Genomic DNA, 15,005 nt, shown 5'->3' on the forward strand with positions numbered 1-15,005 from the left:
TGACCCAAATATGTAATGTCCACAAGAAACCTCTTTGAAATATATAATATATGTACATTTAAAGTAAAATGATGAAAAAAAAGATACATTAGGCAAGCAACGAAAGGTAAACAGAAGTGGCTACATAAAAATCAGATAAATCTGGCTTGAGAGTAAAAAAAAAAATTACCAGAGTCATACAGCAGCTTTATGTAATAATTGCACCAAGAAGACATAGTAATCCTAAATGTTTATGCAGTAAAAAAATAAGGCTGTAAACTATGTAAAGCAAAAACTGATAGAACTGAAAGAAGAAAAAGACAAATCCAAGATTTGACAGAATAACTAAGACAGAAAATCAGCAAGGATACAAAAGAACTCAACAACACCAACCAAAACATCTTGACATTCAATGAAAGTCAAATACATGTTCTTTTCAAGTATACTGGGAACATATACCATGATAGACTATAACCTAGGCAGTAAACTTAACATTTTTAAACAATTTTAAAAAGAGAAATCATAGTGTGTTTTCCAAAAACCAGACAAAGAAGGTACAAAAAAAGGTACAGACCATTATCCCTCATGAATATAGACACAAAAATACTTTTCATTGTCCACCAGAAAGAAAATATTGTAACTGCTTAAAAAAGAATTTATTGTAAACATTTTTTCTTTGTTTCTCTTCTCCTAGGAGATATATCGGCAAAAAAAAATTGCTATGCAAGATGTCTGAGATTTTACTGCCTATGTTTTTGTCTAGGATATTTATGGTTTCATTCCATCATAGGAGAGAACATATTCACCAGTGACATCTGATACAGGGATAACTGACTCCCCTTGGAGGGGAGGGTGTGGGAGGGACTGGAAGAGATTAGCCAAAGAATGTATATACATATATGCATAGCCTATGGACACAGACAACAAAGTAGGAGCAGGGGGCAATGGGAAACATCTGCAACAGTGTCACCAAGGGGAAAAAAAGAAAAGAAAAGAAAATGCCATGTGAAAACATCATTAAAAAAACTAAACTTACTTTTTTCTATAATACTTCCTGGCCCTCTTTGGTCTTGATCTTTAGGAGGTACGCTTGCTTTAGTACTTAAATCAATTATAGATTGTTTTTTTGGTACAGATGAAAGTTCCAGAGCATTGTAAGAATCATACAAATCCCAAGCAGTAGACATTATGCCTAAGTAAAGAGATAGAAAGGTAAAAATTACTACATACCAAATTCTCATTTGTAGCTTATAAGTAGTCATAGCAAAATCTAAGATAAGAATATCTACTGTCTAGAAAAAAGTATTACTGTTTAACCACAATGGCAGCAAGTAGATAACAATAAAAAAGAAATCAATTATTAAGACACCTTAAGAGATCCTTACCCTTCACACTTTTAGCACCTACAAATACTTTAGTGTTTCAGTGACAGCTCCAAATTACCCTTGCCGTCCTCTCTGACCTCCACACCTCCCCCTCTTACCCCAACCTGGTGCAGCATGACCTCGTGAGGCAGTCAGTTGGTACCGACTATGTCGACACGGGCCCAGACAATCATGTTGTAACAAGATTTTAAAGTGTCTTTACTATGGTTAACATATAACACATATTATATTCTACAGAACTTTTTATCTATAATCATCCAATTCCATTTATCAAAACAAATCCTATATACTTACGTAAAAAGATTGTACGTATTGGGAAAATGACAGACTCTGATCTCAAAAAACTGGGAAAGTAGTATGGCTTTTAACTTCTATTTAAAATTTTTTGTTTATCTTATTTATTCAAATAAGCAAATATTACAATGCCTCCAAAAAAATGCTCCCAACCCTTCATTGCTAATATAAAAATGAAAGGCTCATGTACCAATTATTTTGTCAGTGACCATGTAACAATATATTCTCACATGCTGAACTTACTAAACTTCCAATTAAAGTACAGTGATTTAATAAAGAATTTTCCCCTGAAAATAAAAACAGGATCTGGATTTAATTTATGCAACTACTTCATTGTTAGAAGCTTTATTTTCATAATGTAAAATGAAGGATCTCTGATGTTTAACAATGTTTTCAATCAGTAGGAGTGTTAACTCACATTTTGTAACAACATTTCTACCTTTTGAACTTATTTTAATAGTATCTAGTAAAGTCATACACAGAATAAATACTCAGTACATTTTGCTGAATTGAAAAGGATATAATTTCCATGTTCATAAAGTAAAAGACCATAGAAAGAAATTGTCTTTGAATATTGAATGACCTAACCTTCTTTTTCTTCCTTTAACTGAAAGTTTATTAGGTTGTACATGTAGACATATATTGTTACATAGCCACTAATAAAATAATTGCTACATAAATAAATATGCATGTTAAAAAGAGAAATTGAAAGTGTTAGAGTAATTTACAGTTGTTTCATTGAAGATAATAACACTGGTAATTTTACTTTGGGTAACTTTATATTTGTTCATTTGAATAAATTAACCTAAGAAATAGAAAAATTTCAAACCACATACCATAATATCATCTACAAGATGGAATAGTAAATAATGAATGATTATAAACTTCCAATTTTACACTGTTAGACACTATTAAAGAGAGCTATGTTAACTAGTATCAGAAAAAGTGTTCCCATCTATACCTGTGTTTTGAGCATTTTTGAGTCTCAGATATGTCTAAATAGTTTTTACAACTGCAAAAACATTGTTCCTTATTAGCAATTTAATTCAGACTGTAAAAGAATAGCAATTGGCTATATTACATTTACAGAAAAATAATTTTACTTTTTAGCTGAGTAAAAAGATATGGTCACTGTAAAAAAAAAAAAGGGAAGTAAATATGACTTGCATGTCTATCACCCAGAGATAATAAACTGCTAACATTCTGGTATACGTCCTTCCAGAGTCACATACAAATGTATGTGTATGCCATCAAATATATGTGTATTTTAATAAAACAAGCTCATATCATATAAACTTGTATTTAAAACTTATTGTAGTATAATATATTTAGAAGACAAAGTAGCTTTATGAAATCTACAAAGTTGTAAATTTAACTATATTTTCAAAAGTTAGCAGGAAACATTAATACATTTATTGTATTATCTATTTACCTATAATGCCACTTTTAACATAAATTACTATATATATACTGTTAGGTGGGAAAATTTTCCCTCACTTTTTATGAACCTTTACAGAAGAAACTTTAGCAAAATTAACACTCCTGGCCTATGTCCCTCATTTACTTATTACCAAGGAAAGAGAAGTGACAATTCTATAGAAGAGTATATAAGGAATTATAGTTCAGTCACTTTTCAGTCACTCTTTGGTTAGGTCTACTCACTTGCAGACGTATGCATTCTGGTCTGTTCACACCTCTACAGAGGAGGTCTGTACTTAGCTAGTTGTGCCAATCGCTGTTGGTAAATTCTATTCTGAAGGTAAGTATTTCTTGAAGCAAGTCTACTTAGCTTCAGATTTAAAACTATATTTTTCAATTAACTTTATCAGTAATAAAGATAATATTTTTATTTCCATCTCTGACTTCTAAATCTCTTTCACATTCATCCAAAATCAGTGAAGGAAGACATCTGTAAAACCTTAACATTTACTTGATCTGTATTCAAATTCCTTAGTGTAAATTCTCCTGTTATTTTAATAAAATTTTTATTGTGAAATATATACCATTCACTGAGAGTGTATAACACATATATATGTGGTGTTGAGTGTCTGGCACATTTTAAATGGTATTAGTTGTAGTTGCTATTCTTTGTAATAGAAACAATTAGTTTGTATAAAGTTTCATAAACATTTGAAGAGTACAAAGTTATATGATAGTTTATATAAAAATCAATGCTGATAATTGTGTTATTCAAATCTTCTATATCTATATTTATTCCTTGTTAACTTATTGGTCAAATTCTGAAAGTTATATATCACAGTACCCAGTTCCTCTTGTAATTTGGACAAGTTAATTCTATTTTTGCATTATATATTTTAACATTTACTTGTTAATCAACAGACTTAAACTATCATTTTAAACTGTCATATTAAAACATGACAGTTTATCAAGCAGAATAAAGCATAAATTACCTTTGTCTTCCTTTATAATTTTGTCACATTGGACATCTTTATTCTTTGGTGCTCCGTTAATAGTCTGCATCATTCTTTCAACATATAAGTCATTGCCTAATCTATTTCTACAAAGGTTCTCATAATCCTTGTTTCTCTGGCTATAAAAAAGAAAGTATATTCAACTAATTAATGAAAATTAATTATTACCACACATACCATCTCTTTATATTATATATTTTCTTAAAATTACCTTCCTAATGTGGATTGCGCCAAACGTGAGAGATCATAAAACTCCTTAGGAAGAGACTGCATTAAACTACCAACAGAGGAATTTGTTACGCTATACCTCTCAACCCAGTACTACTTTCAGTGCCCACCAACAATATGCCAGCACCAGCTCCACACAGACTTTATGAACTTTGATATAAACACTTTAAACTATAAATTCCCTCAAAGTAATACTTAATTTTGTATCATCCTATAAGTATTATTTTCATAATTGTTTAGTTCTGAGTATTTCTTAAATTTCTTCAATGACTTGTCTTTTGATTCATGAAGAATTTAGAAAATGGACTTGTTAACTTCCAAATGTGTATATGAATGTGTCTATCATTTAGTTAAGATATATGTTACTGATTTTTATCTTCATTCCACTGTGGTTAGAGAATTTATTTTGTATAATATCACTTCTTTGAAAATTTTTAACTGTTTCATGGCTTTGTACATGGATGATTTTTATAAATGTTCCATGTGTGCCTGAAAAGAGTGTGTGTTCTCTAATTGTGGAATGTAAAGTTCGATGTAAAACCACTAAATTACATTTTTGGTTCAAATTTTCCATATCTATACTAATTTTTATCTGGTTGACCTATCAATAAATAAGAGAGGTATGTTTAAATATCTTACTTTAATGGGATACTTGTCAAGTTTCCAATTTTTGCTTCATATATTTGAAGGTTCTTTTATTAGGAAAATTCAAGTTTAGAATTATTATACCTTCCTATCATTGTGAAATGACTTTCTTTATTCCTAGTAAATAAAGTCATTTGATCCTAGTAGTTGTCATTTATATACTTATATTTTATAGTGCAAACGATTCTATAATATTTTATATTTGGGTAAGAATAATGCCCAAAATATTATTTTAGTGGACTTTTTAGTACTACACATCATATTCAAATTATATCTGAAGGTAAATAACCTGAATAACTGAATTAATAATTAATTTATAGTGACAATATTAATTCAAACAGAGTAGACTTCAGAGCAAGGAAAATTATCAGAGATAAAGAGTGACATCACATAGTGATAAAGGGGTCAATTCTTCAAAGACAACAATTCGTAATGTGTGTGCACCTAACAACAGTGGTTCAAACTACATGAGGCAAAAACTGGTAATCTGTTTATATTCATTAATAAAGAGAAATGGAAAATATGGTCTAGTGTATTAAAGTCAATTATTTTCCTATGACATATGTCCTTTTTCAGTTCTGAATATAAAATTGTTGGTCCTTTCTTTTTAAATTGAAAATAATTTATATATGCATAAAAATCCTTAAAACCTATGTTGAGACTAGAAAGCTTCCTTTATTTCTCTTATGATTTAACTTAGTAGTTCTCCTAATTTTAAAAGGATATGGTAAAGCTATAGGTTCTTCCTCTAGAAAAAAGTACATACAAAGTAATCACTATAAGTATAATTTCATAAGGCACATATGTAACATATATCATTTTGCCAGGCACATACACTAGAGTATTTATCCACTAATTCCCAAGGACAGAAAAAAAGAACAAGAAACTCTGTCTTAGCATTTAAATTACAGAAGTAATGTAGATGGTGGAACCATACGTACATTACTTTCGCAGCTTCTTCAGCTTCTACAGAAATCATGACTGTTGGTAGGTTAAACAGTCTCAGTGTTTCTGTCTCTGTGAGTATTATTTCTACAATCTTCTCCATGTCTTCTTTTGTTACAATTTTTCCAGGTGTTTTCCTCATAACTCGTAAATCTAAAATACACAATAAAAATCATTTACTAATTGCTATTTTAAATTTTCATTTCACAAGTTATCGTGATGGATGATACATTACAGGTGGCTTTATATGGTCAAGGAACTGGCCATGTTGTGAGAGGTAGCCTATTCAATCCCTCTGAAGCTTACAAACTGGATCTTTCAGCCCATAAACAGTCTCTGTTCCTAATATAACAATATGCCTACTCCAGTCCTTTACTTGTAGTTTTAACGCGTAGGGCATCCCATTACATCCATCCCATAATAGTAAAAGAGAAAATGGGATCAGTGACCGTAGATACTACTCAAGAATATGGGCAGGTGTATTTTATGGAAATAGTATGCAACCCTTCTTTGAGTTTAAGCTAATTTCTAGTTTGTATCAACAACCTTTTGTTATTTGGCCTTCTTATCAGTTTTCTTTTGATTTAGATTACAGCTCACCTGTAATCATCTTTGCCAGGAACTAAAGACTCTCCAGTGGACGTTCTGGATTAAATATAGGATTAAAATAGGCTCAATATCCACACAAATAATACATTTAGGCTAGTCAGAGGCCCAAGGTCCTTAAAAAATTTCATTCAGGGATGGGGGAGTTTGGACTTAGTTGTGTGGGTAATAAAGAGCCATGACAAGGCCAGAGTTCAATGTGTTCTGTTAAAAACACGGTGTGAGGCAGCATTCCATTAGTCTTTGGGAAGGGTAAAGTTTGAGTAGCTTTAGAAAAACAACACTTAATGGGGGGAAATGGGGACAACTGTAACTGAACAACAATAAAATATTTAGAAAAGAAAAGAAAAATAAAACTTAAGGGTATACACTTTCCAAAAACTAAGGCTCAGTCTTCTCTTAAGGCCCAAAGCCTGAGAAAAACGCCTTCCTTATATCCTAAAAATATAAAAGTTACTAATTCCACTAATTCCAGGAAAGTAATAGTCTAGTCAATCTTCTACTTAATGGCAGAGTAACTGTCAATCATAGACAAAGCTCTAGATTGGCAAACAAATTTTTGTCCTGGATCAAACATTGTCAAAATATTGCTTAAACTTGGCATATATTGAGAAATTGCTGGAAACTTCCCCATATACCTATAGAATCTATTTCATGGGTCAGATCCCTGAGTCTAAAATGGGCTTACATTTCAATCTTGACTACATATCCCTCTCTCCCTGGAAAAGCATCACAAATGTATCAGTTTGCCTTGTGTGCTCCTTTTACTGTCAGTGATGGAGAGAACACATCTTCTCTACCCGTGGTAGTTCTTCCAGAAAGAGGGAGCTGCAGTATGACAATCTTGGCTCCTCTCCACAAGTGTACTTATGGTGCCTCTTAAGAGGGTGGGGGTGGGCCTGAAGTGGTCTAGATCCTTTGATGAATGAGTGGGTAGGTTTGTCAAATTTGGGAGTTCAATAGCAGGCCTTTATCTGTAATATTTTGGCTCCTATCTGTCATAGCTACCCTTACCATATTTTTCAATTAATTCAGAACTGTGTGAAGAAAAGAGATGCCATATTTGGCTACCTTTGCAGACCCTAATAGACAGCAATCTGTGAAGCCTTCATTGGCTCCTACTTTGGCCAGAATTGGTGAGATACGATTATGTAATACAATACAATTGAGTCACAAAGGCATTTTATTCTTACCCCTCCTCACAAATAAATCATATGCAAACCAAGATACTTTCTTTATGAGTTTCTGCAAAAGACATCTATTACTTATTCATTTATTCACTGAGAACATCTGTGTGTATGATGCTGTTTGGTCCATACCTTGCACTAAAATTACAAGCTTTTCTAATCATAAGTTTCCTTTTGATTAAACAGTAAAGCAATGGTTCACAAACTTCAGCATGCATTAAAATCACCTGGAAGGCATATTAAAGATTGCTGGAACTCACTGCTAGACATTTTTAAAACATTTAATAAACCTCTTATTTTAGAATAGTTTTACATATACAGAAAATTTGCTTCAACCCAGTTTTTCCTATTGTTAACATTCATTACAACTAATAAACTAATATTGATACTTCATGATTATCAAAAGCTATCTTTCATCCCAATGGTCTTAGTTTTTAACTAACGTCCTTTTTTTTCCCAGGATTTTATCCAAGATGCTTTACATTTAGTCATCATATCTCCTCAGGCTTGTCTAGTCTGTGACAGTTCTTAGACTTCTCCTGTTTTTGACAACCTTAAGTTTTGAGGAGTACTGGTCATGTATTTTATAGAATGTCCCTCAATTTGGGTTTGCCTGGTGGCAGGGAGGGGTTATGGGTTTCTGGAAAGAATGCCACAGAGGTCAACTGTCATTCTCATCATGTCATATCAAGGATATATGCCATCAGCATGACTTACCGCTGATGATGCTACCCTTAAACCGAGGTAGTATTTGTCAAGTCTGTCTGCCATCAAGTACTCTTCTCTCCTCCATACCCGACACTCTTCAGAAGGCAATCAATACGAAAAGACCACACTTAAACAGGATGGAGAGTTAAGCACCACCTTCTTGAAGGAGGAATATCTATATAAATTATTTGGAATTCTTTTGTACAGGAGATTTGTCTACTCTCCCCAATCTATTCACCTGTTCAATCATTTATTTATATAAGTATGGACTCATGGGTATTTCCTTTATATTTGAGGGTATAATCCAATATTACACTACTTATTTTGTTGTTGAAATATTCCACCTTTGAACATGGAAGCTCTTTGTGTTGGCTGCTGTGTCTCTTTCACATATCCCCACCATTTTTGCTTATTACAGCTTTTTCTTGTTTACTTTCTGGTCATCTTATACATTCCCTGCTGTAGCGCTAGTGTGCATCATTTCTCCAGAGATCCCTGGTTCCTTTTTTGGAGAATGGTATTAGAAACAAAAATCTGGGTACTGTGTAGCTATTGCTACTGGGATATCATTGTTTCTAGGCCTTCAGGCATTGTTCCTAGCAGCTGGGGGGTGGGGGGGCGGTGTTAAGAATAGTATGGGAAATGGAGAAGCCAAAGAACTTATATGTACATAGGAAATATTTGTTTTTATACTAACCCATGTATATATACATGTATCGATCTGGATCTATATTAAGCTAAACATGAGTTCATATTAACGTCTCTGATTCCCATCCAGTACCACATGTGTAATTCGACACTTCTCCCCTTATTTGTCGGTTATGTCCCACTCCAACAACAGTGCAAAAGCTGCTTTCCACCATCTGCCTTCCATTTGTTATGTGTTCAAACCTAGTACACAGGTATCATGGTTCAGAATTGTTTACCCATACCCGTATGGAAAATGACTTTATTAACTAGAGTATACTGTTTTATATGAGTTCCACATTTTAAATCTTACACTCTCTACATAATTTCAACACCGTGTAGGTCTATACCTTCTCCCCTCAGCAACCTTCACTCTTTCAGTGAGGTGATGCCATACATTTGTAAAAGAGGGACTAGATTCTGATGTCACAGTCTGTATTCCATTCAAGTGTCCTTTAGTCTCTTTACTGTACTTTTAAAAAATATATACTTTATTGATTATGCTATTACAGTTGTCCCATTTTCTTCTCCCCTTTACTCCCCTCTACCCTGTACCCACCTTCCCACCAGCATTCCCCCACCTTAGTTCTTGTCCATGTACATGTAAGTTCTTTGGCTTCTCCATTTCCTATACTATTCTTAACCTCCCCCTGTCTATTCTATACCTACCATTTATGCTTTTTATTCCCTGTACCTTTCCCCCCATTCTCCACCCTCCACCTCCCTGCTGGTAACCCTCCATGTGATATCCATTTCTGTGATTCTGTTCCTGTTCTAGTTGTTTGCTTGGTTTGTTTTTGTTTTAGGTTCAGTTGTTTATAGTTGTGCGTTTGTTGTCCTTTTACTGTTCGTATTTTTTAATATTTTTTCTTAGATAAGTCCCTTTAACATTTAATATAATAAGGGTTTAGTGATGATGAACTCCTTTAACTTGACCTTATCTGGGAATCACTTTATCTGCCCTTCCATTCTAAATGATAGCTTTGCTGGATAGACTAATCTTGGATGTAGGTTTTTGCCTTTCATGACTTTGAATACTTTTTTCCAGCCCCTTCTTGCCTGAAAGATTTCTTTTGAGAAATCAGCTGATAGCCTTATGGGAACTCCTTGGTAGGTAACTCTCTCCTTTTCTCTTGCTGCTCTTGAGATTCTCTCCTTACTTTTACTTTTGGGTAATGTAATTATGATGTGCCTTGGTGTGTGCCTCCTTGGGTCCAAGTTCTTTGGGACTCTCTGAGCTTGCTGGACTTACTGGAAGTCTATTTCCTTTGCCAGATTGGGGAAGTTCTCCTTCATTATTTTTTTAAGTAAGTTTTCAATTTCTTGCTCTTCCTCTTTTCCTTCTGGTAGCCCTATGATTTGGAATGTTGGAATATTTAAAGTTGTCCCAGAGGTTCCTAAGCCTCTCCTCATTTTTTTTTGAATTCTTGTTTCTTCATTCTGTTCTGGTTGAATGTTTATTTCTTCCTTCTGGTCCAAATCATTGATTTGAATCCCAGTTTCCTTCCCGTCACTGTTGGTTCCCTGTACATTTTCCTTTATTTCACTTTGCATAGCCTTCACTTGTTCCTTTATTTTGCAACCATATTCAACCATTTCTGTGAGCATCCTGATTACCAGTGTTTTGAACTCTGTGTCTGATAGGTTGGATATTTATTCATTGATTAGTTTTATTTTTGGAGCTTTGCTCTGTTCTTTCATTTGGGCCTTGTGTGTGTGTGTGTGTGTCTCAGCATGCATGTTATGTAGTAAGGGGCTGAGCCTTAAGTATTAGCTAGGGCAGGGCAACCCATGCTGCTGTGTTGTGGCACTATGTGTGGGGGAGGGGTCCAAGAGGGAACAATGCCACTTGCTTGGCTCTCGGCTGGCTTTCAGCCACTTCCCCAGCTACCCATAAGCAAATTGGGCTCTTCTGGTGCTGATTCCCAGGTGGGTGGGTTTATGTATGTTCTAGGACCCCATGGGTCTCCCCAAGAACTCTCCTGTAAGGTTGGGAGTTTCTCCCGCTGCCTCAATTCTCACAGGTTTTGAGGCTTTATTTCACCACACTGGAACCCTGGGTTGCATGGTCTGTCTTGCTCCCTAATTGTTCCTCCTGCTTTATCTGCACACAAATGTGGGACTACCTGGTCCTCCAACTGCTGCCTTGCTATGTGTCCTCTCTGCCCTAGCTGCCTGTCTCCATCCCTCCTACCAGTCTGGATGAATATTTCTTCTTTAACTCCTTGTTGGACTTTATACAGCTCAATTTTCTGGCAGTTCTGTTTTTTTTTGTTTTTAAATTTGTTGTTGTCCTCCTTTTGGTTGTGCAACGAGGCAAAGTGTATCTACCTAATGCCTCTATCTTGGCCAGAAGTCCTATCATTGTTTTTTTTTTTTTTCATGTAGATTAAGGTTCACTTTTTGTGCTGTTAAGTTAGTAGGACTTAACGAATGCATAGTTTCATGTATCCACCACTACAGTTTCATACAGAATAGTTTCACCTCCTAAAACATTCAGTTTCACCTGTTCAACCCTCTCCAAGTCCCTAGCAAACACTGATCTACAATATTTTGTATCTTCACTTTTGCATTTTCCAGAATATCATAAACACACTAGCTTTTTCGGACTGGCTTGTTTGACTTAGCAGTAAGTATTTGAGGTTCATCTGTGCCGTTGTGCAGATTTATAGCTCATTTATTTTAATTGCTGTATAATACTCCATGGTATAGATGTATCCTTGTTCACTTATCCATGCACCTATTGAAGGACATCTTCAATTGATTCCAGTTTTTTGTGATTATGATTAAATGGCTAGAAACAGTTGAGTACAGGTTTTTATGTGGATATTTTCAAATCCACACAAAATACTTAGGAGTGGAGCTGCTAGGTTATATGTTAAAACTATGTTTAGTTATATAAGAAAATGCCAAATTGTCTTTCAAATTTGTTGTGCCATTTGTATTCCCATCAGTACAGACCAAGAGTTCCTATTGCTTCATTAGGTAGCAATAGGAACTATTCATATCCTTACTAGCAACTGGTATAGCCATTTTTTTTATTTTAGCAATTTCACTGGGTGTGTAATAATATCTTATTGTTTAATTTGCATTTCCCTAACTACAAATGAAGCTGAATATCTTTACATGTGCTTATTTTTCCATATGTTTACATTTTTGGTGAAGTCTTTGTTCTTACTCTTTGCCTCTTTTTTTATTGGGTTTTTTTATTGTTGAGTTTTAAGAGTTCTTTGTATATTCTGGATACAAGTTCTTTGTCATATATGTAATTTTCTAAGATTTTCTCCCAGTGAGTGGCTTGCCTTTTCATTCACTTAACACTGTCTAAGATTTTATTTTTTCGCATTTATGTTTTATGAGAATTATTGACCTAAAATTTTCTTATAATGTCTTTATCTGGTTTTGGTATTAAGCCAATGCTACCTCACAAAAGTAGTTGGTAAATGTTTCCTCTTTACCTATTTCCTGGACTAGACTATGTTAGCTCTTTTCAACCAGTGTACCATGGCACACTTGTCAGCTATATTTTTAAAACATGCAATACCTGGCTATTTAGTCAGGAATACTGACCTCTTTCCCTTAAATAGTCAAATAAAAAAATGACAACAGCCTATATAACAATAACTATCTGATAGGAATGAATCAGAGTTATACCTATATTTTTTGTCAGATTGGCAAAAAATACATCTTTTGGTGTGCCACAGAATTTTAGTAATTAGTTTATGTGTACCATGAAGTGGAAAAGGTTGGAAATTGCTGAACTATATAAAAGTATTTCTTCCTTAACCCTCACCAGTGTGGCTCAGTTGGTTGGGTGTCATTCCTTGAAGCAAAAAGTCACTGGTTTGATTCGGGCATGTGCCTGGGTTGCTGGTTAAATCCCCAGGAGGAGGGCCTATAAGAGGCAACTAATCAATGTTTCTCTCTCTCATCAATATTTCTCTCCCCCTCTTTCTTCCAACCTTTCCCCCTCTCTAAAAATCAATAAACAAAATATTTTTAAAAATAAAAGTATTTCTGCCTTAAATGTTTGGTAGAGTTGACCAGCGAAATCATCTGAATTTGATATTTTGGGCGGAAAGGCATTTTTAACTACTATTCAATTTCTTAAATAGATATAAAGCTATTAAGAGTATGTATTTCTCATCAAGTGAGTTTTGATAGTTTGCATCTTTAAAAAAAAATGGTCCCATTTACCTAAGTTCAAAATTTGTGGGTATAGAATTCTTAGTACTACTTTCTTATTTTCCTTCTTATTCCATGGGATCACTAGTGATGACACTTCTTTCTTTCTCATATTGGCAATTTGTATGTTTTCTTTGTTAGTCTAGGTAAAAGTTTATTAATTTTATTGATATTTTCAATGAACCAGGCTTTGGTTCATTGATGTTTCTCTACTTTTTTCTGTTTCTACTGTCACTGATTTCTGTTCAAAGACTATTTCTTCTGTTTGCTTCAGATTTAATGTTCTTTTCTTTCTCTTGTTTTCTAAGATAAAAGCCTATTATTAATTTTATATCTGTCCTAATAAGTGCATTTAGTACTATACATTTCCATCTAAGCACTGATCTTCCTTCATCCCTCAAATTTTGATAAATTGTATTTTCATTTTTGTTTAGTTCAAAATGTTTTTTTAATTTCACATGAGATACATTTTATCCATGGGCTATTTAGAATTGTGTTAATTTTTAAATATTTGGAAATTTTCCAGCTGTCTGTTGCTGATTTCTGATTTCTGTTGTGTCCTGAGCACTTAGTTTGTATTCTATTCTTTTAGATTTGTTGAGGGTGTCCTTAGTGTCCAGAATGCATTCTATCTTGGTGAATCTTTATGTGAGCTTGAGAAGAATATATATACTGATGTTGTGGAATGGAATAGTCTATAAATGTCAACTAGATTAAGTTGGTTGATAGTGCTATCCAGGTTAGCCTTATTGATTTTCTGCCTGCTTGATCTCTCAGTTACTGACAGATGATGTGAAATGTCTAGTCACAATAGTAGATTTGTCTTTCTCTTTTCAGTGGTATCAACTTTGCCCATATTCTCATGTTTTGTAAGTAGGTATATAAATGTTTCAGATTATATCTTTTTTGTGAAATTTACTCCTTTATCATTATGTAACTTCTAGCAAGTTTGAATTTGTTTTCTGCTTATTTCTTTTGTTCTTTGTTTCTCTCTTTTTCTGACTTCTCATGTTTAAACATTTTCAATAAGTTCATTTTGTCTCCTTTCTTGGCATAACATATATATTTCTTAAACAGATTAGTGGTTCATTTTGGAATTTACAGTATACATTTAAAAATAACCTCTTCAACCTTCAAATAACACTATAACTCTTCACATGTAGCACAGGTACATTATAACAGAGCATTCCCAATTTCTTTTTCCCATCCTTTGTGCCATACTCTTATTCATTTAACTTGTCCATATGTTACATACATCTAATAAGCTGTTTCTATTATATCTTTGAACAACTAGCTTTCTTGTAGAGTAGGTTAAGATCAAGAACAAAAAAGATTTTATTTAACCTTCATTTATTTCTTCTCTAATGCACATCCTTTATTTATGTAGGAAAAGGATGAAAAAACAGGGTTTTTAAGCAGGGGAGACTGTGATTAGATTGTGTCTTTAGACAGATCATTCTGGATACAGCTTGGAAAAACAAAAATTGGATGGTAGCAAGAATATATGTAGAGAGGGCTGGAGGTGGTCATGACAATAACCCAATCTTCCTTATCTCCCTCGGAGAAGATGAGTTTCTCTTCTGCAACAGATATTGCTGATTGACTAAATTTTCATTGCTAAGCCTTTCTCCCTTCCCTTGCCTCTTTTCATTTAATAGAGGCTGGAAAATCAAGTATTTAACTTTCCCAGTCTCTCTTGAAACTAGGGGTGTCCATGTGACACA

The 15,005-nt window shown here is 33.8% G+C and overlaps 1 protein-coding gene across 1 annotated transcript in view; it reads right to left on the reverse strand.

Annotated features, from left to right (window-relative positions):
* DNAI4 (dynein axonemal intermediate chain 4) overlaps positions 1-15,005 on the reverse strand; it is a 74,130-nt gene that overhangs the window by 34,692 nt on the left and 24,433 nt on the right. The window contains 3 exon segments of the mRNA XM_045199382.2: positions 1,016-1,171; positions 4,070-4,209; positions 5,905-6,061. Of these exon segments, the coding sequence (XP_045055317.1) occupies positions 1,016-1,171; positions 4,070-4,209; positions 5,905-6,061 (453 nt within the window).

Source organism: Desmodus rotundus, chromosome 3 (genome assembly GCF_022682495.2).
Source record: "Desmodus rotundus isolate HL8 chromosome 3, HLdesRot8A.1, whole genome shotgun sequence".
Taxonomy (NCBI): Eukaryota; Metazoa; Chordata; class Mammalia; order Chiroptera; family Phyllostomidae; genus Desmodus; species Desmodus rotundus.